The sequence below is a fragment of the Harpia harpyja genome, chromosome 23, assembly GCF_026419915.1.
Source record: "Harpia harpyja isolate bHarHar1 chromosome 23, bHarHar1 primary haplotype, whole genome shotgun sequence".
In the NCBI taxonomy this organism is placed as follows: Eukaryota; Metazoa; Chordata; class Aves; order Accipitriformes; family Accipitridae; genus Harpia; species Harpia harpyja.
The window spans coordinates 6,075,903-6,103,594 of NC_068962.1; the positions used below are offsets into that span (position 1 = coordinate 6,075,903).

Consider the following 27,692-nt stretch of genomic DNA (forward strand, 5'->3'; position numbering starts at 1 on the left):
AAAATAGAAATGTTACATATAGGAAAAAATATTCATATGTAATCCAATTTGCTTAAGCCTTGATTTTGGATGTTGGAAAATATGCATTTCTGGATTATCAGCACACCCAAAAGATTGTTTCCAGAATGCATTTGAGAATGTTATTGGTATACTGGTATATTGGTAGGAGCAGTAACAAATTTGAGGGGAAGGGGTAAAAAGCTGTGACGTGAAATAAATGCCATTTGCTTAGAACAAACCTTTGTTTGACCTTGCTAAAATTCAGTTCAGCAAAATCAAATATAAAGGTGTTTGAAGTCAGAGAAACTCCCTGGGCTGAGGTCTCCAGTTGAGGGTAGAAGCTGTACCACCTCCCACAGCCCCAGAATGCCACTGCCATTGGTCGGGGTCTAATACCACTGGCTCTGCATTCTGAGTAACGCCATCCCATTTGAGAGATTGGAAGCTAAAGGTAAGTTTTGGTACTTCTCTCTTAGAACAGTTAATTGGATTTTTAGCACTGGAAATATTTTTATAGTATTTGTTTTATTTTATCATGCATAATACTGATTCAAAGGCTGCAGATTGAGGAGACTATTTATTATTCCCTGGATATGTCTCAGTTCCTTCCTGTGAGAGGAACATAATCTTCATCAAAATATTTGATCTTACAGCTACTGCAGATGCCAATATCATTACAGTGTGTTCCAATATATTACACATAAGGGAAGTACAGAGACATGCAAACTCTGAAAGTTAGTGAGGATACTATAGTAATAGGTAAATAATATTTTTTTTCACAGATTCTCTCATTATATTTGCTGGTTTTGCCTCTATATATACAAAATGAAATACTTATCAAGCCCTGTACCCTTTAAAAACCTTTTATTTCTAGGCAATGTAAAATGCAAACAATTCTGAATAATGAGTAATTAGGAATTGTTTGTTCACAGGAAAAATTACACCAGGTATGTTAGTATTACATTTGGGGTTAATAGATAACACCCTTTATAACTGAATAATTTGGGATAAATGACATGCAAAAGAAAAGCAAGACCAAAAACTATCCTGTCAAAAATAGGAAGCAGAAAATATAAAGACAAAAAAACCCCAAGCTCCAGTATACTTCAGTTTATTTCAGAGATCGGTTGCATTTTTATTTTATTTTCTTTCATTTCATTTTTTTGTAATGAAGCAGAATACATTTAGTAATATTGGAAGCTAATACTGAAAGGTGCAATTGAACTAAGTCTTCTCAAAGACAAGCCCAAGTGACTCTAGCTTCTCCCAGCAGCAGCTGAAAAGTCTTTTTGAATAAAGCAAATGAGGGAAAAATGAATGCCTTGTGTTGCTGACCATCCCCAGAGGAATTTCATATCCTCATGCCTAAACCAGCTTCATAAAGACCTCTTTTCATGAAGCTAAAATTCAGCTTGTTGCTTAGCACACACATTCAAAAAAAGTCTCATGCATTTCTTGTACTTAGTCTATTTTAAGTAGCTACAGTTTAAAAATGAAATATTTAAGTGTGTGTATTACGGCATCACATCAGGAGTACAATTTAATAGACTCGTGCACTACTCATTATCACTGTCTATGCTTTTGGTGAAATTAGTGGGAGCTGTAGCTAAATCAAGGTGTAAGTAAAAAATGCTGAATAAAACCTTTTGTCAGGTATCTTATATGTTAATAGTGAATACATCACTTACAAGGAACAGGGAATGCATAAACACTAATAGTCAAGCCTAGTGTGAATTTTCTACTATTCTACTAAAATATGGAACTGTTAAATGGGTGACAATTCAATTTTACAATTCTATTCTCCAAGCAGAACAGGTGACTGTACTATGCTACCCTTTCTCACTACTTTAAAAATGCTGTTGATTGAATAATGAAGGAATACAGAGTACTGTCACTTACAGGGCTATGGAGCGGACAGACTACTTTTTATTTTCCCCAGACCTTTGCAGAAGTGATGGTCCAAATATGCCACATCATTCAAGCAATTAAAATTATATTCTGCAAAAACAACAACCAGGTGAAAAATGTTTTGATTATGCTCACTCAGAGGCAACAAAGAAAGAGGTCCTAATGTTTTCTAAGGTTTGGGGTTTTTTTTTATGGTAGAGGAGAAAGACAAAATTACATTGTTGTACATTTCAAAATGTACATTCTTTATTGTGATAGACACAAATAATATAATAATTTAGCTTTTGGCTAGTTTCTCAAAAGTTCTTCTCTAATGGTGCAGCGGAAATAGGTGAAGTTAAATGAAAGGGGAAAAAGATGAATATATATCCTCTTTTCACCTTTTCAGGTACTTTCTCACTGACGCCAGTTTATTTTTATACCAATAAAACTCAATAGGTCTTTCCTAAATTATCTAAATGTTAGTATGGCCAAAGCAGTCTGCAGAAATTCTCAGATCCAGGGACTCTTCATGAAGCAAAACAGAATAAATCATCGAGTCATCATGAATAAATATGAGTTATTGAATAGAAATATTGTTGCATACATATAAGTACTGTATTTGTGACATTAAATTTTCATAGATTCCTTGCAAATACCAGACTACCTACATTTTGTCCATTTTCTTCTCTTTCAGAAAAGAAAGCAGAATGCAGACCTTTGTAAATATTTTTCTGGGATTTTTTATCTTCGAGTCTATTGGAGCTGCGCCTATCACTGATACTGTAATTTATGATTCTGAGTTCTATGACATACCGCTTGGAGAGCTGCCTCACTCATTCATCTATGATGAAAATGAGCAGTCTGACCAATTAGAGGTAATCAGAACTTCATTTATTCTATCCTTCCAAAGTGCACAAATGCAGTGGCTACTGATGAGTTTTTGTTGGCCATGACAACATTTATGAGACAAATCTACTCATGTGGTTGCTATTGCCTTTGGCTGATCAACAGTTTTCTGTGCTAGTAACACACCGTAGTTCATTCACATTTTCCCTAATCTACAAATGTGGCCAAAATATTTCCTGATTTTTTTTTTTTTTGGTGGTAATCTTTGAGAGCAGGTAAAAACTACCATGCTTCCCTCAGGTCTCCTTGCATTGCCACAAATTCTGTTGGAGATTGTCCTTGTGATTTATCTGTCTGGATGAGGCACAGAGGCAGCTGAGATAGGACATCCAGCATTCTCCATTAAATGAGGTTGTAAAATGCTGTTTCCTGAGGTTCTTTCTTAGAGTAATAGATATGTTCAATACAAGTATTTCAGGCTATAAATGCTAGTGGTTTCTATTTCTGTTAGGGAAGTGGGCAGAAGGAATTAAAAAAAAGAAAGGGAAGTCACTTGAATTGAAAAATAGGAAAGTAAGATTACTGAAGAAAAACTGTTAAAATTCTGTTATAGCATGAGATAGTAATATGTGTTGCCTGTACAAGCAAGGGACTCCATTTGTTGACTTAAATGCCTCCTTTCCCTCCTACATTCCTGTATTTCTCTACATTACTAAAAGGCTACATTAATTTAACCTCACTCTGCTGCTTAGATATGGACACAACTTCCCTGAAGGTGATATATGCATTGTATGATTCAGGATTGAGTGCGATAGAAGTTGATGGAAATATTTAACATTTAAATAATAACATGTGGGTTTTGCTAATACACAGAATATTTTAGTACTTTTTCAGTACATAATTCATGAAAATGTGTTCCTTTGAGTGATCCATGATTGCAGCAGGAGGGACAGGAACTAGTCTTTCATCAAGGTGAGATCAAAATTGGGGAGCAGCCTTGAAATCAAAGGACAGAGACAATTTAAGAATAAATATATCCCAAAACCAGAGAACTGAAGAGATAAAAATCACCTCAAAGTTTGCACTAAGATCAAAACCTTACAGTTTGGAGGAAAGAAATTTTCTCATCTAAGAAGGACCAAGAAGATCTTTGCTCTAAAGAAATTACTTTGCATTTGGCCTGTTTCCCTGCGCCATGCAGAATCAAAGCTCTTTAAATACCTATGCGCTTGAGCTTTCTTCCCTGATAGTCACCCCCACTTTTATTCACCTGATACTTATGCTCTCTCTATTTCACATTGACTAATAAGTCACAGTTCCTGTCTTTCTTTGCTCTTAAAAATGAAGCCTTTATCAGTCCTACAGAAACCGCTTCCTTCCCAGAAATGGGAGAGGTTATTTTGTATGTGCCTCACCCCAGAGATTTTCTCATTCAAACAACAGATTTCTTAGTAATGCATGAATGGTAGGTGGGACTCTCCTGTGCTGTGCTCTCTCTGTGAGGTCCTTTGACACTGAAGCATGAGGTGGCCCCTTTCCAAGTTTCTGAGTAAAGGATAGAGACAAGGCAAGGCTCCTGTGGTTCTTTTCCAGCTGAAAGAAATTCAAGATGATCAATATTGCACCCAACAAGAAAAGATACAACAGGTCCTATCACAGGCTGCTTTCTTTAGGGAAGCATGGAATAGGCAGAGTCCAAAAAGTCTTTTCATTTTGTCTTGTAAACTTCTTTTCCAGAGCAGGATTGTCTCCCACTACTGAGCTCTTCAGGCAGCCTTCTTAAAATTCATCAAGTGAAGGTCATCCATCATAGCAGTTGGAAGGAATGTTACTTTGCATATGGATGAACCTCCCTGTGAGAGCCTTTTTTTCCTGGATGTTTAGCCAAAATCTTTTTTTGCTTACATTCCTTTTACCATGTACCACCCAAAAGAAACCTAAGCATTCACAATTCCCCTAAACCCAGGAGAGCTCAGAGTGGTCAGTGCTGTAGAAATCAAGCAGCTTTTATAGACATGCATGTCAGTCTTGCAAGTTATCTTTTAGACACTGAGTATTATTGATGTCACTCAAGTTTTAAACAGAATACATTTGTTTTCTTGATTGCGGTTATGACTTTCCTCCCTACAATCCTGTTATCGTAAAGATGTGAACCACACAAGTGGCTTTATGTGTAAAACCCAGGATTTATGCAAGGTCACAGGTTAGATTTTATTATGCATAGCTTAAATGATGAGCAATACCACAGAGACCCAGACAAACAGCAGGCCTTCCTCAGATCTAGCCTGTGTACAGTAACTCTTTAGGGCCTGATTTAAGGCCTGCATTTCCTTTTAGAGACTCTGAATCATGTCTTTAGTCTTCTAGTGGAGACAAAACGAAATAGCATTTTCTGTTGTTGCTGTCTTCAATTTAAGATTTTAAAATTCAGTTCTGTGCAAATAGAGATCATTCTGTTTAACACATTTTTAGACTTATTGGAGAAATGCAAACTCTTCCAAGGTTGTGCGTCCAACTGATTTTCAGCAGGTCTTGGAGACTGACTGGTTCTAGGACTTCAGATGTGTTTGGTGTGTTGCTCCTGTTGGTTTCAATGGGAATTAGGCACCTGTGCATCTTAAGGAATTAAACTAAAGCATCTGTGTCAGTATGTCCTTTCCAGAATGTTACCCATTGGGTACTGTAATCACTCATTCAGTGTGTAACCACCAAAATGAGGGACGACCTAGAAGTAATTAGGGAGGGATTCCTCCCACTCATTCTACCTAGCTAAAATTAGGCATTGCATCCCAAGACCATCCTCCAAGACCAGTGTGAATCATTCTCTTGGGATATCTACTGTGGCGGGTTGACCTTGGCTGGCTGCCAGGTGCCCATTAAACCACCTTCTCACTCCCCCTCCTCAGGGGGAGAAATTAAGATCAAAAACTCGTGAGTTGACATAAAGGCAGTTTAATGAAGAAAAGCAAAGGTTGCGCACAGAAGCAAAGCAAAGCAAAAAGATTCATTCTTTACCTCCCATCAGCAGGTGATGTCCACACACTGCCTGCGAAGTAGGGCCCCAGTACATGTAGCAATTGCTTCAGAAGACAAACACCTTAATAATGAAGCCTGCACCACCACCGCCACTCTCCCCCTGCTTCCCCCGCCTCCTTTCTCTTAGCTTTTATTTCTGAGCGTGATGGCATATGGTATGGAACATCCCTTTGGTCAGGTGGGGTCAGTCGTCCTAGGCATGTCCTCTCCCAACCTCTTGCCCACCCCCAGCCTACCAGCCTTGGGGTAGGGAGGGCGGTTGGAGAGACAGCCTCAATGCTGTGCGAGAACTGCTCAGCAGTAGCCAAAATATTGGTGTGTTATCAACACCATTCTAGCTACCAATACAAAGCACAGCACTATGAGGGCTGCTATGGGGAAAGTTAACTCCATCCCATCCAGACCCAATACACCTATCTTCCTCAAATAACTTTAGATGAACCCTAGGCACCTGCCTCAGGCTTAGCACCAAAATTTCAGCTTAATAAAGTTAATCAAGGGTCCATGTTCATGACTTCTTTTCTACTTTTCATACTCTGGAAGTATTTTTCCTTGTGAAGTATGTATACCAAAAATGAAATGTATGTGTGTATATATGCACACACTTCGTTGGCTTGCAAACATTTTTCTGACAACATTTGATCTAGATAACAGCTGTTGATATTTTTCCACTTGAAATCTGTCTATTTTGCTCACAGATTTTAGAGTAACTTTAAGGTCTGGAAAGGTTACTTAACAATAGAAATCAGAGGTTATCTAGCATTGCATGCTAACATCATCAGATCTGTTTCATTTCTTGCATTCTTTTCATTGTATTCAATATGTGTACATGGAACACATTTTTTAATGCAAAGATTTTGCATGGTGAAAATACTCATAGCTGTGAATTACTTGGGAGAATTGTATTGAACCCTCAATCAAAGCTATGCATCGTCGTGTCTTAGATGGGTCAAATCTGGGCTATAAAATCTGTGGTTTCCAAGTTCCCAGGTCAGTGAGACATGGAAGACCTAGCTAAAGCTTTGCACCCAAAGGGAAAGTGTTACTGAAAAAACCTTAAGTAATATATTACTCAGAAATAAAATGTGTACAGAGACTTTAGAGAGAACAGTATCAACTCTTTCACAGATAACGGTAAAAAACGTAATGTAAAAGAAAATGTATTACCAAGGAAGAAATTCCAAGGTCCTAAAGCAGAAAGAGACTGCAAAAGAATGCCACTATAAGGTAGTGTACAAAGTTTGTGTTGGATTTATCTTTGGAAACTGACAGTTACAACAGTATAAACATGAGCTGCTGTATCGCCCCTTTTCTTCACAGTAAGTTTCATTATTATTTTCAATGAATATTTATATCATTATAGGGTCCAGAGGCCCCAGTCAAGACTGGGTCTTCATTGTCCCAACTGCTCTGCAAACATTTACAAAGATAGATTTCCTTCTTTAAAATGGATACAATCAAACCAGACGGCCAAACGCATTCCTGTGTAAGCTTCTTGCTGGTAAAACAGAAAGCTCAGAGTTTTTCCATCTTTGAAACTAAAACTTGGTTTGGATAGTGTGTGAGAAAAACAAATTCTGGAGAGAGATTCCCATGTACATCAGCTACTAATGTCTAATAAAATCATATTGCAAACTTGCGATTACATTGCCTGTTAAACATAACCAGTCTATTTTCCTTCAGATAGGAAAAGCCAAGTTAGAAAAATAAGAAGTGAAAATATAGGGGCATCAGAAAAATATTTTCATCAATCAGATAGGCTATCCGTGAGGCTAAGAAGCAAGGGAGCTATCCTAGCACTGAATAAGCAGCAAAACAAGGGAGTTGAATACAGGTTGGTCCAGGTGAGCTGGAAAGTATGATCCACAAAATAATCAGAAACAAGCACTGTGAAAGCCTAATATTTGATCCTGCATTAGCTTGTTGAATTTGAATCAAACTGATACTAGGATATTCAGGTGCCTGCACAAAGCTCAGAACTTGAGTCATACGCACATTCATTTATATGTATGTATGCATACACACAAAGCATGTCTGCTGTTGCCATAACACACATGAAGATGGTTACTTGTGCAAGAACTCCCTCTTGCCATTCTGCAGAGTTGAGAGAGGTTTACCCTGCTGTTTCCATCTTTGTGGCAGGTATCTGATTAAATAAGAGACTTCAAGGTGGATATGCAATGACTTTTCACAACATGTCATATATACTTAAAAAACCTTATGAATTGGTACAAGTAGAAGTCAGATAACGACATAGTTGAAAAGAGAATAAATTTACCATTTGAAGCTTTATCCCCAAATAGAAATTCTTCTACTTTTTCAGAAAGGTTTTGACTGCAGATGTTACATTCACTTGGCTGTTCATAACTGATTCCATATGCTTTGGTACAGATATCTTCACAAAAGGTGAACAATTTCTGTGGATTAAAAAGTAATCATGAAATATCTGAGTGATGTTTCAACTATTTTGTCATATAGCAATGGCAAATACCACAAGATGAAAAGGAAAGATTTGAAATAGCATGTTAGTCCCTAAGTTCTAGTACAACAATCCAAGAAGAGCTCGTCTCACCACTTAGGTATCTGAAATGTTATAAAGACTAAGTGTACTGGCTAAGACACCTAAAACTCTGATACTGGGCATGCCATTAGTTACAACTGCTTTAGCTGAACTGAGTACCTACATCCTTTCTCTTGCCTCAGACTGGGTCAGATTCTCTAAGTAGTTGTCCTGATCTGAAAACACCTAAATTGGTCCATCTAGGGCTCATTGCTTGAGAGTAACTATCACAATGCTTGAAATTCCTGTGAGGGGTCACAGCTGAAACTCCACAGTGAGATTACATAGACCTTTTACAGTAGATGCTGACACCTTGATTTCCCTGGTCACTTAAATTTTTTTTTTCCCCAGACTTCCAGTTTTGTGGCTTCTTCCAGAAAGAATTAATGTGCATCATCCCTACTGATGTGGTGTATGAAACAAGGATACAGATATTTTAGAAAATTACCCCAAATTTCTAAATTGTACCCATGGCTACATATTTTTTCTGAACACTGTCAAGTTAAATAACATGTGCATTTCTATCACATTTAAAAATCATTTAAGATAAGAATAATTTTAGAGCCAATCAAAACAGAATCCAGAGCGTGGTTTGGTACACAGCTCAGAGAGGGGAGTGCTGTGGTTCTGCTCTGAGTCTGCTCTGAGTCATTTCTATCTTTGTTCATGTTTAGTGATTATCTAATGCATAGGACATTAATAATCCTTTGAAGAAGGTCCCAGGTCTCAGTTCCTTTCATATTAGGCTAATCAAGTTTCCTTTGGCTTGTTCTCCTTCTGCTGCCATGAGGTTTGCCTCTTTGGATGTATTCTGGCTTTGTTTTAACGTCTCATCCAAACTCTCCTCTAGCCCCCATTTGATGATTAGGATGTCTTCTGGAACAGAGGTGTTTGGGGTGCCAGCCTCCTCACATTAGCAACTTACTTACATCTCAGCTCTCTTGCTTGGATGAATGGAGAACCAGCACCTTTGTTTTCATCTTAACTGAAATGGAGTAAAACAGTTGTGCATATTTAGCAGATGGGTTCTTTGAATTACTTAGGTGCAGGAATGCCTCATTCCCTAAACAAATAGCCTTAAGTGTGAGACAGATAGCTCAATAAATTCTGAAGTTGTGCTTCAGAACGTGCACAACTGTAAAGCCCTAATGAAATTTCTGCCTGAATCCTTAGCTGCACAATATGTATCAGACACCTGAGTTAGCTAAGTAAAACTTCACTGAATTTCTTTCCCTAGATTCCTTAATGCAACCTAATATTTTGTTAGATGCTTAAAGACTTGGTGGACTGTCCACCAGTATCAACATAGCTGTTGTTTTTAATGAACTGTACCATTTTTTTTTGTTTTGTTCAAAGAAAAAAAATAGTATAGAAATGGTACTGCACGAATTGCATATATTTCACACCAGCACAATCCCTATTGTGACATTACAGAAATCCAGGGATTGAATATTTACTTTGAATGTTATTTCTCAAGAGTGGTTTTGGCTCTGGCTTTCTTTATGAGAGATCTAAGCCTGAACCAGCTTCTAATTTCTGCTTTTCAACTTCCACTGCCAACTTAGCTCTTATTAATAGAAGGGGAAATAGTAGCAGTGGATAAAATAGCTGCAGCTATCGATCCTGGACATAAAGTTCAGACCACAAGTTCATGAAAAACTAGGAAGTACAGAAAACTAATGTGCAGGAAAAAAAAAATCTCTTATTATTATTCCTTTTTTGATTTTGGCGTTCCTTACTTTTACAGTTGTGTAGCAATGCCTATTATTATGATGCAGAATGTCCCTCCCAGTGGCAGGAAATGCATCACACCTGTGCCCTTGTCCTCAACACTTTCTTCCATGCACCATATTCATATCCTGGACCTGTCGCTAAATGATTGTTAACTGATCTTACACTGACAGGGCATTTCTATATAGCATAACAGTCCACACTGTGAAGATAAACCTAAACTATTAGAAACTTCCCTAGTTCTGGAGATAGAGCAGCTTGTGAGCACTATGTCTGTATCACTGCAGGCTACATGTGTGTACTGGATTGGATCAAATCAGATGAAATGTCTTTGCACTATAAGCTGTAGAAATGAAAGGAAGAGCAGATCTGACATCAGACTTCGGCCCTGATGTCTGGTAAAAAATATGGTTGCTTTTATACGGTCTCCTTTACAGCCAAAGAAAGGTGGACCAGCACCTCAGGGAGTTGATTCACAACATATGTGTGCTGAACCTCCCTCAGGAGATGATTCTTCCTCCACTGCCTGCACCAGAAATGCAAAGAGACTAAGCTACTAAACAGGACACTTAAATTCAATGTCTGAAGTTAAGTGGAGTGAATCTGGTCCTTTTTGTTTGTATTTCTAACACTGTTTGAGGCAGCTCCTTACCACAGGTCTGAGGGTTGACAATGTTTCTTGTAGATACTCTGGTCATCTGAGTGATCTCCAACTTTATTTGTCTGGCTGTGTGTCTACTCTGTGGCTTGGATCAGCAGGAGGTCCCATGGAAATCTTCATTAAATAGCTGGGACTGGGTTTCAGTCCTTTTGTCCATTATAATAGTGCAAACAGTCCTGTTCTGATTTCTAAAACTGGCGTATTTCTCTTTGAAATTTTATGTCTTGCAAAACTTCAGCACTGTTTCAAAGAAAAGCATCTGCTGTAGGCTTAGATATTACATAGCCCTCAAAGCAGAATGTTAGAAATAAAATCTGTAATTTCAAACAGTGTTGGAATGAGACTTTGACTTCCTTGGTACTCATGGAAATCCAGATTACCTCACTTTGTATCGAATTTCTTCATTCTCAGACAACAGAATTAGTAAGTAAAATCTCTGTAGCAATGCTGCGCAGCATAAATCTTTTTACTCAGTTAAAATCAGACATGACATAGATACACCTGCTTTTGAGACAAGCTTTAGTATATTCTGTGGTCAAGGTGCTAAAAAGACTACTTCTCTTTCTAAGACCAATTAAAAGAACCTCAGAGTCTACCTATATTTTCCAAGGCAGAAGCCACAGGCATTAATTTCTAGAGAACTGGGTTACCACTCTAGAGCTCTGTAACTTTAATATTAAGGTTAGTCTGTCTGAAGTATGAATGGAAATTTAGGCATGTATGTGTTCGTAAGACCCAGCAGAAACAACAAAATAACTTCCAAAAATTAGAAGGCTTAAAGGGTTAAAAGAATGGCCTGCGTTGATAATGAAGGACACTGTACCCGTCTGCACCACTTCCAGAACACTCTTCCCAGCAGCAAAACTGAGGAATGTGTTTTTTATGCCAAAATCAAAGGTCCTGCACCATGACAATGTCACAGCACAGATGACTTCTCAGTGAAAACCCTTCATCCTGCCACCAGCAGACAAGAAATAAGGTTGCAGAATATAATATATACAATTCCTTTCCATGTTAGCCATCATGAAATCACACTGCCAATGAGGAAAAGGAGGCAATGGGCAGCAACCTGGTGTAAGATTCAAGGATGCTGGAGTATCCAAGACTCTGAGGAAAAAGACTGCCCCATAACAGCTGGTAAATCCTAAAGGAGATAAAAACCTGCCCAAAGGTTAGTTTTCAATGCTTGTCAAGAACTCCAGAGGCACGAAAAGGACTCAGTAGCTTCTGTCCCTTGTCTTCTGTGTTGAACACAGGTGATCCTGGCCGGACCACTCGGGCATACACATTTAGGTACGTGGGAGTATGTGGGTGTAAATGTGCAAGTGATTAAAATCTGAGAGAATGAGTGTGAGTAGGTAAAATCAGTTTACTAAGAACTTTTGTAAACAAATATCACCTTCACTTTCCCCAAGATCTCACTGGGGTTTAATACACTAATTTCTCCACACAGCTTATTTCTGTGGCTCTGTAGAAGAAAATGACAATTTATCTGAGCTGCACAATTTGCACTCTTAAGTAGTTAGTGCACGAACATGCAATGGCTCACAGATCTATTTATTTTTAAGATAGAACAATAGGAGAAAAGGAGACCTTAAATGCAAAATTCAAGAAGAAACAAGTATGAGCCACTTTTGGAAAGGAAAACAAACCAAAAACCTCTACCATAATTAGACATTTTCTTGTAAGCCTTTGGTAGTTTCAGAACAGCTGTGGGGGAAGCTAGTTCCTTTTGATGGGTCAGTGTGTGGTACAACTGTCCCTTCAAGTGTATAATGTCTCTTTTTAACTTCTGAACTTCTGTTTGCATTTTTAAGTATATTTTTTGCAGTAAAAGAAGCACTGAAACAGGACACGCTTCAGATTCTCCTGTGGATTTAAACTTATTACATGTAACATATCAACTTTGATCCTAAAAGATGTAGACATAGAACAATAGACAAAACATCTGCCACTGGAATTACACCACCTCAGAAGAAAAATGTGGCAACTGATGGCTTCCAGCCTTGCCGTTTACCTCTTTAAACCTATTTATTTTCTGTATTTTATTACTTTGCATAGATTATGTGGGTCCATAATCCTCAAATAGGTTACTCTTATCTACATTTCTATTCTGTTCCACGCCTACTGACTTCTAGCCCACACTCTTTCATCTTTTTTTTTTTCCACAGCTCAGCCTCCTGAGCCATTTCTAATCTTAAAACCCTTTTCATTTGTCTCACCTACTTTTCAGCCAATGGTGAAAGACAGACACCTAAAGAGCCCATCCTAAAAGAAACATCTGTGGTCAGGGGCTGGAGCTGCTTTTCAGAAGTTTTGTCTTGTTCTCTGCTGACTGTGAAAGGATGCTAGCATAGACTAAATGCCTAGCCTATTGATGACTGAAGTTACTAGCTGATACAGATTTCTGTGCTCTCGATTTTTGCAACTTCCTGGTCTGAAAGTGCCTCTAAATTTGCCATCCACATTAAGCAGTTTCGTTTGTAAATGTAGTCACACTGGATAAATATAGGAGGGGGGGGAAAAATAGATACTGCATGCAGTGTTAGGAAAGATATTGGTCTACTTTGGCATGCTCTGTGGCTAATATTCTGCACTGGTATTCTCTAACTATTTTGATTGATTCCAAAGACAGAGTAGGGTAACTATTAACAACATAGTTAGATGACTTAAGGTAGGTGATGTGATTCCCTTTCAGTGTTTTCTTATGCCATGTATTAAATCTGGCTTGGAAGGCTGATTATGATTTGAAGACTTGCAACTATTGGCAAAGAGAAACATGCTGTATTGTATTTCTCTGCAATATTCTTCCTGCTTTGTGATTTTTCATAAAGAATATTACTTAGAGTAGCAAAGGAAATACAACCCCACCCCCACTCCCCCGCCCCCCAAACCTATGGAGAATAATACCATTAAGTGATATAGAATCACTTCTGTTTCAATTTTTTAGTAAAGTGCATGTTGCCAAAAATAAACAAACATCTGGAAGACGAAGGATCAATCTGTACAGTATATAGTCCAAGAAACATCTTTGTCTTGTTACAGTCTTGCGTGATTTATCAAATATGTAAAAGACAGAAAGCTGCATGGATCAGATGACCAATAATGGGAAACAGACTTTTACCTTTAGGTTACTGGTTCAAGTCCAGCCTATGTACAGCAAGCAAATACTCATGCTCTGGGTCTGGTATGTAATACACATGTATCAGTGAACTCCTACTTCATTACCCGTGTAAAAATGGCAACATCATTAAATTCACTGTAATAACTGGTATTTTTATGACATTCACAACTGGTGCAGGAGACTGAACAGATAATGCTAACTGCTTGTAAGAGTTTCTCTAGAACCCAGATTTAGCACACTGACAAGGAAACTATGGGAGGCTTTCAACTGTGCACCTCCAAAACAAGATAACATCCTGTAATAAGAGAGAGAGAACAGTCTAGAAACAGAATTACTAGAAGTTAATACCTCTGCTTTGGTACCCAACAGCTACAGTGACTAATCAACTAAGAACACCCAAGAAAGCATAAAGGAAATCACAAATCCCAAGCTAGTATGTTCCGTAAAGTATACCCTCAAATATTCAGAGAAGTGGCAATCAGTGTAGATGACCCAAATCCCATGACAAGTGAAAGGAACATTATCTTAGGTCTGAAACCTATTTACAAACTATATCTTGAAAATGCTTTTCTCCAGAATATTATTTTCAGTAGAACTGCCACAAAAGATGCATCAAAAGCCATTAATAAGTCTCAAAATCCCCGGATTTTTTTCCAAAGTTCAGGACAGGGACTCTTATCTGATTTCCACAAGACTGGTGAAGAAGTAGACAGCATGTGCAAGCACTTTAGTGCAGTACTACCCTGGGTCAATAAAAGTCTGGAATGCATGTCTCCCTCTAGGCTTCCTCCATTCGGAGAACATCTGTCCCATTTCCTTTGTTCCCAAAGTCTTTTGATTTGTCCCCAAGTCCATTCCTGGTTAAGCTGTCTTACTGTCAGTGCTACAGATGGGAACATTGTGTATTTGTCTGCACAAAGCAACAAGGTACATCCTCACTCTTACACCAACAGGTTACTCAGTCATAGTTCAGCTGAAGTTCATTTTGCTCACTTGATCACCCTGCATTTTGGAAAGTTATGATCCCAGTAACTGTATCAGGACATTTTTATCCATAAACCCTACTTAGTAATAGTATCTATGTCTTATTGGAATACAACTAAAGAATATACAGAGAACCTGAAGTGTGCTCAGTCAAAATCTGAGTCTGTGAGGTTCAGAGTGCTTCCTGGTTTATCATTCCTTCCATATTCTCTGTCTTCAGTGAAACCAATTGACGCAAAATATTTGAAACTATGGCCACTATATAACTTAAATCAAATCATTTCTATGCAAAAAGTAGATTTTAGATGGTTATTTAGATGTTCTCAGGCAGTCCAGGATCATGATGCTTAATACTGCTAGTAAAGATATATAGCTACACTGCAAGATCCAGCGAGTCTATAACGAAGTGTAAAGTGTTTTCTTCCAAAATTGCGGTAAATATATATACACATATGAATACATATATATACACATATGTATAGTCTACATAGAAAGCCTAATTTAAAATATCCTAGCCACTTGTCCAGTCTGGATGCAAGCTACTTTTACCTGTCTTTTACAACTAGAATTACGAGCACTAGTGTGAGTGATTTCAACAACCGGTTCTCCATGGAGACAGCAAAGCCAACAGTAGCTGGGGGATGATCTCAAAAAAGGAGATGTTTGGTCAGGTAAAAAACTCAGGATTCAATAGTTTGATGGTGGTGGTGTGCTAGAAGGCTGCAGTGGAAGAAAATCTTTATTAAAGCCTAATTTTAGGCTTCAGTGCCTTTGCACTTGGGATAAAGATACTGTGACAATATTCCTAATTTTGGTCATGCCTTAGATACAGGCTAAGGAGTGTTAACTGCAGCACAGGGGTGCAGCACCCATAGGGGTGGATGTATTACTTAACTTTTAAACAGTACCTCAGATGTGCAAAACCCTATAGGGACACTAATTCATTGCCTGAGATTTAAAAAATAAAAAGTGCATTTTCAAAAGAGGTCCTGGTGTGGTCAAACAATATTATTACACATGGGGAAATCAAGGTACAGTGGTAAAGTAACTTGCAAAGATCACACAACCAGAGTGGATTCTCAGTGTCTGGGTGATTACAATAAACCAGTCTGCCTCTTTGCAAGTGTAGGCCCCTCTGCAACAAGCCTGGCAAGTCTGCAATACTCTTTTTATGAGGGGTGATATGATGCAAGAAAATTGCTACATTTTCATTTTTAGCCTGAAGTTGTCATACAGCAAAATCAACAGAATGCATCTTTAGAATTAAAGTTAACACAATAAAATTTGCTGGTTTGACTCATTAAGTTGAGTGGAGAAGAAAAAATAAGGTTTCTAGTCCCATGAAAGGTTCTGCCAAATTTTATAGGATTTTTCCAAATCAAGATTTTATCTAACATTTTTTATTTATATTCTTAATTTTTCATACAACATAATGCAGCCACTGATGAATGAAGCTAATCAGAGCCTTCTGGTATTCAGATTCAGAAAAAAAATTGACAAAAATACTGTCAACATATTATTAGCTTGTAGGATGTGAACTTAGACTTCAGAATTCTTAGATAAGATTTTTAAAGCATGTTACTGTTCTTAAAACAAAGCCTGCACAGCTACATTGGATTTGGATTTATGCTGGTACAATTTACAATTTTATGGTCAAATGATTTGCATCTTTTTGATGCTTCACAGCAAATTTTAATTTGTCACACAGAATAAATCAATTTTTATCACAAATCTAATTTAACTTTAAATTAATGTGGAAAAAAGCATTTTGTTAGTACATGTTCTCACTAATGAAGTATATGCATGTGTGCATAGAACAAAACATTTAAAACACTGAGATAAAAAGTGAATGAGTATGTTGGAGTTTCATGAATTGTTTACACATCATCAAGAATTCATTATAGCTGCCAGATAAAATGCAGCTCAAGCACTAAACCTCAGAACGTATGTGACCTCTAGTGGGAGAATATGAATAACTGGAAGAGAAACAGCTGCCAGTGGAAGTAAACAGTAACATTTCCTGTTCCCTCTTAATTTTCCCCAGACAGAGATTGGGACAGCACTACCTTCCATAATTCAAGAGAGTTATTCTTCCGCACCACTGACAGAAGAACCTGAGGAGGAAGCATCAACGCCAAAATTAATTGATGGCTCTTCAGCACAGGGGTCTGGGGTTCTTGGACCTCAGACTCAAGACGGTTAGTAGGAAAGAGAAATGAGTTTTGCGTGTGCACTTTGCTTTTCAGTGAGCCCACTTTGGTTGCTTATGAATGTCTACCTCTCTTAATGAAGAGGAGGTATAGTTTCTGTACCTCTCTTACTAAAAAGGGGTATAACATGCCTATCTTGAATGCTCTGAAGTCAGATAGGTGCCTAGTCAAAATGTTTCCATACTATTTCACTATGAAAGTAACTGTATGTCAATGAAGATTTTTTCCAAATAAAATTTTGCTTAACACTTAAACACTTACAACTTAAAAATTTGCTAATGGTTGGCAAGTGCTACCAGTACTTTTTCTATTGACTTAGATTTCAGTATCATTACCAACTACCTTTATTTTATAATGATTTTTTACATGGTTTTTATAAATATGTTCATACACAATATAATTAAAAAGTTGAAGAATTTTTGACCGTGAAAACTAGAAGCTGTGAAACTTAATGAAAGGGAGCTGTTTAGAAATTTTATGTGAAGCTGATATTCTGTTCATCTGACTAACTATAGTGAAATAAGAATTTTCTACATCTCACAGGGGAATTAAAATTGTAAAACACAATCTGTCCCTCTCCCACACAGACATTGTGATGCTAATAATTGGCATTTGTTAGCAGCTACTCTAAACTCTTGTAGTTAAAGCTCAATAGAGATACCCACTGCTCTGATGGGTCTTTGTGCTGTAGGGTGATTAACATACAACAACAGGAAAATCCTAGTTTTCACTATGCCTAACACTATAACTGAGTGCCATAGAAGACAAATGAAATTGGGAAGAAAAAAAAAAAGAGTTCATGTTTCCAAAGTTGTGTGTTCAGTAACATTAATCATTCCTAGTCTTGTTTTTATACATATTACTAATGAGCCTTGACCTGGCAAAAAAAAATACACTGATGTCAAAACAACTAAAAATGGAAATGAGAATTTCCTAGGACAGCTCTGAAAAAAACACAAAGTTGTCTTCAATTTTGAAAGGTGCAGGTTGTTACAAAACATTTCACATAAATGCAACTTATTATGAATTCTGTATCTGTCAATATTTTTGAGCACTGAATGCAAATCAACTAGTGCATCAACTAAAGATATGCATGGGAGGCTCAAGGCTGTAACATACCAAATCAGGGGGGTTTTGTGTCTTTATTTTTTTTAGCAACATATTTTCCTGTCAGATGTTGCTGTTGTTCTTGGCTTGGTACTGGATAGAAGACTACAAGGCTCAGGAACATCAAGCCAAGTTCATTTTTCTTATTGATATCTTCTTGAATCCTTCCCATACCTCTGTTCTTTTTCAGTCTACACCAGCCAGAGGTGACAAATACCACTCCTCCAAGATCAAAAATAGGACAGAAGGGGAAACTCTCTTCCTGTACTATGTTGCAATATTTTGAAAAGATGTCAGCAATCCTAAACTCTACATTCATTTAGGCCTAGATTGGCTTGAATGGTTCAAGGTGTGACAATTTATTTTTTCCCTGTGTCAGGCTTGCTCCCTGTAGCTAATTTAAACTGTCCTGTGGAGGAAGTTATAGAAAGTATTAAATGAGTCTTATCTCTCCAGAAATGTTATTCCTGGATGCCCAAGTAGAGATTCTCAAATGAGAGAGTACTCTGGTCACTGATTCTTTAATTTTGCCCGAAAAGACAACACATATATAGCCTGCCTTTCAGTTGGTTACTGCTGCCTGTTGGTAATTGACACAGATTAAGGTGGCAAATCTTCCATGTAGCCACAACTGATTTGGAGAAAAAACTCATCCGCAAAAAACTCCCATTTTCATACTCGTTAATTACTCTACTATTCAATAAAGTAACCAGAACAAACAACAGCCATCTGCTACAAGGAGGAGGAAAACTTGAAACAGAGAAGTATTTCTATGGGATTAAAAGCTGAGAAACAGATATGCTGATTTATACCCATAATCAAAGAAAAGATGTATCAAAAATTCAACACACATAGCAACTTTTCCTACTGAAAATGACATTCAGACAAACCAGTCAGTGTCACAATTCTCACCAAATTTGAACAGTACCATCAAAAGAAACTTCCGAATTCACAGTATTCATCCAGCTTTATTACTGAGATGAAATGGCTTAATTTTTCATTTTCATGAAATTCTGGTGGTAACCAAATATTTTGTTAACATGGTCTCCAAGTTACCTTAACTCAGACTGATAGAGAAATTTTTCATGGTGTTAGATTTCTGAATCAGATAATATAATTAAACATGCAAAGGAAATTGAGGTTCTTCTCCATAGCTTTGTAGGAAAATATTAATTTCCTTACAAATTATTCAGAAGTACTATTTACAGAACCAAACTTGGAAAACCATAACAAGTTTCAGCCATCAGCTGTTATTTCTGCATCTAGATGGAAGTGCACCCTTGCCAGCTTGGGGGGAAATTGATATTTGGTTGGCTGCTGCCACCTAATAGTCTGTTGTTACAGTCTGAGAAACACTGTATCAGAACAAGTTAAATGACTTTCTAATAGGCATAGCCAGAAAAAAACTTTGGTTTTAAGCAGAATTTAATCACTTTCTTGTTGCAATTATATGGTGCGGTGATCAAAACAGAACGGGAGTGAACATCAACAAAACCTTATTATGTGCTTAGGTGAGCATTTCATTGTAGTGATTTATGTGTAATTTTTGTACTTTTTTTTTTGTAACAAACTGTTTTCTTTTAAATTGTTTGATAGGTCTTCCCACTTGCCTTTTGTGTACGTGCCTAGGGACCACAGTCTACTGTGACGATCATGAGCTTGATGCTATTCCACCATTGCCTAAGAAAACCACGTATTTCTATTCACGCTACAACAGAATCAGGAAGATCAACAGAAATGACTTTGCTAACTTAAGTATGGATAGTAGTATTGTTGCAATTAGCTTTAGTTTCTATTATTTCTGGCACATACTAATCTAAGACAAGGTGATTCATTTTATGTAATGTTTGATGATGGTAGGATTATACACATAAATGCACGTATAGAAAAGTGGTTTGCTACTTTTGAACATAAAGGTCAATACTTCAAATGCAGATTCTCTGTGGAATTTTTGAATTATTAGAAATAACAGTGTTCATCTATCTTTATGCTGTTACTTGTAATCAGCTTTAGAAAGGTAGAAAAAACCCCAAACCTCGTGGAACATTTGTAGCATATTAGAAAGTACCGTTTTCCTAAACAAGATGAGTTCTCAAGTACACATACTTTCAAATATTTGCAAAGTATCTGTGTGAAAGGAATTTTACCTTTAAATTTTACCTTTAAAGTATATGTTCATTGGTTTACTCCAGAATTATCTAGGAAAATCTTCAGTAAATGAAAACTGCTATTCCAACACTATTTGTGGCCTAAAACTTGCTAAAATTGGTGATTTAGGGACCTTATATTTTCACATTTCCTACTTGAGATTCTTAAAGATAACTGATTTTTCAGGAATACTAAGCCTACCCTGTTTAGAGACAGGGACTGCTATACACTCCCCAGCTTGAATGTCAAGATACACTCTTTGTTTTTTGTTTTACACCTAACTTTGTGTAACTAATGCTTATTGATTTCATGATGAGAAGTGTGGAATCAGTGCCAAAATAGGCTACTACAATAATTAAGGGGAATGCAAACATCCTTTTATGAAAGAAAACTATAAGGGCTTGGCTTGCTCAAACCAAGATGAAAGTTGGGAAGGAACACAATTGGTATATAAAAAAATCAAGGGGAATAAATACTAAGAAGAGAGAAAATTTATTTAGGCCAAAATATACTGTTAACATAAGAATAAAATAATAAAATAAAATAAAATAAAATAACCATGAAGAAAATTCTGGTGGAATTACAGAACAATGCACTTAATGCCTATTAATGCGCTAATACTTAGACATTGTTCTTTTTTGCCAAAAATAAGTTTAATTTCCTTTTTTTGATTGAAAAAAGTGTTTGAGTGTATTTGAGAAAAAAAGTCGGTATAACAAATCTCTTATATATAGGAAAATGTTGAAAACAAAGAAACATGGAACAAGATGGTGGAGAATATGTTTATTTCCCTTTAAGTGTTATTTTTCCAAAAGATAACCATTTAAAAGGTTCCCAGAACACACAGAAATTTTAAAAGTATTAACTTTAAGGTCTTTCACTGAAAGATGTATGAAGAATGACACAGGCAATTTGAAACAGGCAATTTGAAACAGTATGTGAAGGAGATGTTGGTCCCCTTCCTTAGGAGAACTGTTCAAATACGGATTATTGCATTATATATAAAGAGAGAGAGAGCTGACACATAGTGGATCAGGAATGGATCTGATTCAAGACACTTCACCTGTAATTTAAATAGCCCATTTGCCTTTTTCTTTTTTAGAAATTTCAGTAAACACATTCTTACATGTTTGTTTTGTCTTATTTCTCTGCCAGACAATTTAAAAAGGATTGATTTGACTGCTAACTTTATATCAGAGATCCATGAGGATGCCTTCCGAAGATTGCCCCAACTTGAGGAGCTGGTGCTCCGTGACAATAGGATAAGGCAACTCCCTGAGTTACCATCTACCTTAACATTCATCGACGTTAGTAAGAACAGGCTTGGTCGCAAAGGAATACGTAATGAGGCATTTAAAGTAAGTCTGGGTTTGATGGGAAAATCTTTTCCTCCTCTCTCCAAAGGATGTGGTCAGAAGAGCAGCCTAAGTGTCCCTCTACAGCAGTAAAACCTCTAAGATTATAGGCACCATGACTGTGGTGGCCGCTGGGTAATTTATAAAGATGGAGCAAGATGTATGAGCACTATCAGCTGGACATGAGAACCCTTTTTATTCTTTTTTACAAAGATCTACGCAAGACATGTGATGGCACTCTGTGTTTGTATCTATGAACCAACTACCTACATGACCAGCAAGACTCCAGAAAGCTGCTTGATGTTCCCTTACAAGTAGTCAAGAGGAAAGGGCAAAGCTACAGGATGCCGCTGCTTCAAACTTACTTTGCCATGTATCTACATGGGAACTTGCTAGAGTATTCATTAAATGTATATACTTTCTTTCCACCTTGAAAAGCAAGGAAATTAGAACCTCTGAGTGATAGTCCTTGCTTGAGAATTTTAGTGGGGAGAAGCAGCCATGTACTGCTCCTAATTGCATGTGAAATCTGAAGTCATTAGAGAATCTAGGCTAGCTTCGTATGTTAGACCTAGCTCACATGCACTATTCAATTGCATCTAAGAAGGTAGCTGTAACCAGCCATCTCTGAATTAGTCCTTTGGGAAACAGGTTCTTAATGAAGCAACCAACAGCAGTTATTGAATCAGATATTTTCTCCTAGCCCAACATAAGGTCGGTGTTGGCAATAGGAAAGATGGGAAAAAATCAGTCCCCCAAATTGAGACTCAGGTCCAGCACCTTTTTCTTCTGCACTTTCCTGATTTTAGCCATGAAGGAGTCTTAGCCTTTATCTTCCATATTTGCCAAGAACCTTCACCCTGGTACCTCAGAGTTCTGTCAGTAGGAATTAAACTAGGACACTGAACTCAAAGAAGTAGTTAGGTACCATGATAACTTGTGTGTGTAGAAAGGGGGCAAAATGAGAGTATTCTGAGTATACTGAGCCTTACTGACGTAGCCAAGTTTATATCTTACTTTTGTTATAATTATCAGATGAAGCTCCTTTCACTAAGCCAAGGGATAAAATTATTTACCTTTTCAAATGGAATGAGAAATTTATTTTTCGCTCAGGCATTTCTTATGCAGTTATAATTTCCTTCAACACCAATACACTTCTGCAAAATTGAGTAAGCTTGTCACAAAAGCCAGAAAGCAGACAGAATAGGAAGCCTTTCTGCGTAATGACTGGGAGAGGCAGTATTTTCCCTTTAGAACAACATCATTGAAATTACATCTCTAATTATTAAGTCTCTAGACATTTCAAAGAATTTTTTTCCTTCATTTTAATCCAAACACCTAATCTTTAACAGCAACAGTTCTCAGCTTGTGCAAGTGAAATGGTTTTTGAATTTCTGCCTTTTCAACCATATCATGCTGAAAGAAAATGTGTTAACATCCAGCGGTGCTCATCACAGTGATAGGTTTCAAACTTACTTCCTAGAGATTTTCAAAAATGTCTATCATTTTACCCTACCTTTTGCCTTCATCCTCTAGGATATGCATGAACTGCAGCATCTTTACATCACTGACAATAACTTGGATCACATTCCATTGCCACTCCCTGAAAGCCTCCAAGCTCTTCATCTTCAGGTAGGCTATGAAAGTAATGGCTCTATATATCACGTTCAAATAGTAAGTAAAACTGACAAGGGCAACTATTGTCTTGTTTCTTCTGTTTATCCAAAAGTGTACTTACTGGACTAAACAAACTATTGGAAACACACAATTAACTAGTGAATGCAGTATTTGAAAGAAGTAAAATTTAGCTCAGCTAAGCATTAATTATTTTTCAAACATAAAATTCTAGATTTATTGTTAGCACAGATTAAAGTTAGGTTCACAGCTGTCAAGAGCAACATTAGTCTAAGAGACTTCAAAGACAGAAATTCCTCACACTGCTCATACAAATCTTCCAACAGGAATACTTTTAGATACCCAAAGAAAGTTGCTTTACATATTGGTTGTATCTATACCCAGTGCATTTCATTCTCTTAATAAAGGTCACTCCCTGTTGCTAACATTTTTTCAGCCAAACTTTTCCATTTGACTATGTTCGAATATGCCATCCATCATCTTTCTGTAATTCTTTTTTTTTGTATTTGCTTTTACCTAAACCTTTGTTTCTGAATTCTTCCTTTCAACCTTTTCCATCTCTGCTTCCTTCCCTTTATCTCCTTGTGTACCAATGCCCAGTTTTGATGATCAGAAGATGTTTTTGTTTATTACATAATACAGCAAAAGCCCTTGGAATATATAACCTGATGTACCATACATAATTTGACCTCTATCTTTCAATAAATATATCTATAGAAATACTCTGCCTGCTAGCTGACTATTTTTTTCACCTGCCCATGCCTCTAAATTAAATATTCAGTGCTATGTGCTACAGACCAAAGCTAGTGAGGTGGACTTTTTCCACACCAATTTCTGACTAGCAAAAGAATGGAGAAGAGAAGAATTTTCAGATAGCCCTCATTTTAGGAGACTACCTTCTTAGTCTCAATTTCCAGAAAATATTGTATTCTAGCAATTCATTGTTGAAAATGGTTCACTTCAAGAACAAGCGCTCAGTAAAGATAAGGTATATAAGAGGAATTTAAAGCAAAGGACTAAAACCTAAAGCATTCAATTTTCCCTATATATGTACAGATGTGGGTTAAGCTAATGTGAGAGGGCCTGCGGGAAAGAAATTTGTCACAGATCAAATAGCAGATTTGTGCCTTTGCAGGTTGAGGCATGTCAAGCTCTCAGGATGATAACTATGGTTCTATGATTTTTGGACTGGCCTATGCTGGTTCCAGTTTGCGTTAATCAGGCTCTTCAATATGACCCCGGAAATGAAAATGCTCGATACTTCTACCAGGCCCCTCCTGCAAAGCCTGTCTCTGCTACATGGTTTCAGCTACTTAGTTTTGAAGCTTTGCACTGGCCAAGAAATTTTCCCCCTGCTTGGAAGATTTCTCTGTTGATAACTTGCAGCCACAATCTGGTCCCTTGGGTTCAAATAAGTATCTCTCTAGGCACTGAAAATATATCCATAAATTGTTCTTCAAAGAGTAAAAAATTACTTTCAGGCAACTATTCTGACAGCTTTTATCTTTTTTTAGAACAACAACATTCAAGAGATGCATGAAGACACTTTCTGCAAAATGAAAGATTTTACTTATGTACGCAGGGCTCTTGAAGACATCAGACTGGACGGTAATCCCATCAACCTGAGCAAAACACCTTATGCATACATGTGTCTACCCCGTTTGCCAGTTGGCAGCCTCATCTAAGTTTTGACAGAAGCCAATACTGTCATACGCTATAAGAATCTTTAAAGACAAATTATTAGCTCACTGCTACACTAAGAAAGATGCATTTTTTCAAATCTCATTAATTTGGGAAATTTTTCTGTTAATAATGAGATCGATTATTGAGATACAAAGAATAATATGAAATGCTAAAAGACAACTCCATTATCTACCCAACTGTAAGTTGTATAGCAATATCAAGAAAAATATTTTACTACAAAAACTGTACTGAAGGCAATAAGAGATCAATGTAAATGCAAAATTTTATGCTGAATTATTCAGATCTAATGTATGAATTTTAAAGTTAAATAATTTTTTATATTAAAATCTAACTATGACATAGTAAATAAAGAAATAAAAAGAAAATGTGTAAACAATTGAATATTTACCCCCTTTTCATTTGATTAAATATTTTTCTCTCTGAGACACATCCATTTTTCTAATTCTTTCCTTAAAGGTCCCTTCATTAGTACTAACAATATTCAAAAAACCATGTTTTCTTTAGCAAACAGAATGTTTCCTTAAATCAATAATGAAATACAGAGATTAAACTTGTATCAGATTACCCCCCGAAAGTACATAAACTATTTATTTACACGTTTGCAGTAATAACTGGCCTTTGTAATGCTGATGAGGCCCAAAGCTGTCTCCTGTATCTTTGATAAACTTTCCTGCAAGATTATCTGGCTAATAAAAATCTCATGTAAAATAGCCTTTTTTGAGAAATACTGAACTTTATTCTGCACAGGAAGTGGAAAAAAGCTCCCCTTGACATAATTACACAGCCACACAAAATATTGCAGTTCAATATACTAAGGACCAGAATTCAGGGACCCAAGTCACAAATACCCTTGTGGAACCATGGCTCAGTTTCAAATTATTTGAAACAATTTCACTGAGCTTTTCTGCTTTACTGTTTAAGAGCCTTACCAGTTAAAGATTAGGAAATTCCCTCCCTTTGGATAGTTTGAACAATTCTCCTCCTTTTGTGGAGGAGCTTTAATACATTTTTCTAGGGAGAAAGCCCCCAGGAAAGATCCACTAGATACAAAATAGGTACTTGCTCATTCTGTTCTACAGTGACAAGCTGTAAATAACACCTGCACATCTTCAGTCATAAAAGTTTGATGAAAGACTTCAGCCAAAAAAATCCCCATAAAACGTAACAAATCCTTCCACTTACCCAAGTCGATATTTGTTTAATATCAAAGTTCCCTTTCACCTAACTGAACATACATGCTCATTTAAGATGTAAATGCAGCTGACTTGCTAAATTTCTGTCAGGCTAGGCAATGGAAACTGTTCACAGACACCACATTCTTCACCCTCACCGCCACATTCTAGAAGAGAACACACAGGGAACATGAACAGCAGGTTTACATGAAACAACCTGTGACAGGCTAAAATCAGAGTTGAAGAAATACAGCAGGCTACAATGACTGTGCCTTTTTGACCATACTTTTACCAATTTGGCAGTCTTACTTGAAATCTAGATAGGCAAAAAAATCCCCAAACCAAACATAACAGCTGGACCCTTCACTTCTGTTTAAAATAATTTTTGTTTTCAAACACTTATACAGAACAAACTGTAGAATAACAGCTATCTTCATTTTAGCATTTCCCTCCAAAGACATGAGTTGCTCTTAGAGCTGAGACAATATTTTTCTTCCATCCCTCCAGTTCTCTCTAATAGTAACTGAAAAGTCAATGATTTAAAAAAAAAACCTTCTGAGCTACAGACATCATTTCAGGCCTAAAATGTGAACCTATGGGACTGTGTTTAGTGGTGAAAGGGATGATGTGCAATACATCCTTAAATACACAGAATCTACAGTGCTCTACCCTGTAGCCATTTTGTCTTACCTTTGGGACTCAGTTTCCCTGTTCCGTCAATCTGTATGTAAATAACCAGCTTTATATTGTTTTGTCAATCAAATGAAAACGAGTATTGAGGAGGAAAAACATTTGTTCTGTTGGGCCGTTCTTTTCTTTGAAGTCTCTGTCAATGTGTTGCACTGATAGTGGATACTGCCTCTAGAAGGTTATGATCTCTTAGGGTACATAGTCATTGCTTTCTAAATACCAGCCAGAGCTTGCACCGACCATCACTTTCTGCACATCTGCATTGATTTGGCACATGCCTATGTTCAGACACACTGTTTTGGGTTTGTGTGGCAGGGTTTTGGTGGCGGAGCTGCAGGGGTGGCTCCTGTGAGAAGCTGCTAGAAGCTTCCCGGCTCCAAGTCGGACCTGCCTCTGGCCAAGGCTGAGCCCATCAGTGATGTTCTCTGGGAGAACATATTTAAGAAGTGGAACCAGCAGTGAGTAGGGGGATTAGAATGCGAGAGAAAGCCCTGTGCAGATACCGAGGTCAGTGAAGAAGGAGGGGAGGAGGTGTGCCGGAGGAGGAGATGCTCCTGCAACAAGTGGTGAGATGGCAGGCTGTCCCCCCCCAGCCCATGGAGGGGAGCGGGGAAGCAGATGCCCACCTGCAGCCCGGGCAGGAGCCCACGCCAGAGCAGGGGGATGCCCCCCAAGATGGTCGGGACTCCGTGGGGAAGCCCGCGCTGGAACAGTCTGTGCCTGAAGGACTGCAGCCCGTGGAAGGGACCCACGCTGGAGCAGTTCCTGAAGGACTGCAACCCGTGGGAAGGACCCAGGCCACAGAAGTTTGTGGAGGACTGTCTCCCGCGAGAGGGACC

The 27,692-nt window shown here is 37.5% G+C and overlaps 1 protein-coding gene across 1 annotated transcript; it reads left to right on the plus strand.

Annotated features, from left to right (window-relative positions):
* The first annotated feature begins 294 nt into the window (after positions 1-294).
* Positions 295-25,356, plus strand: EPYC (epiphycan). The gene is made up of 7 exons (XM_052774736.1): positions 295-451; positions 2,585-2,765; positions 16,877-17,030; positions 19,746-19,904; positions 21,453-21,655; positions 23,189-23,284; positions 24,802-25,356. The coding sequence occupies exons 2-7, from the start codon at positions 2,598-2,600 to the stop codon at positions 24,970-24,972; spliced, it is 951 nt and encodes a 316-aa protein (XP_052630696.1). The 5' UTR covers positions 295-451; positions 2,585-2,597; the 3' UTR covers positions 24,973-25,356.
* The last annotated feature ends 2,336 nt before the right edge of the window (positions 25,357-27,692 follow it).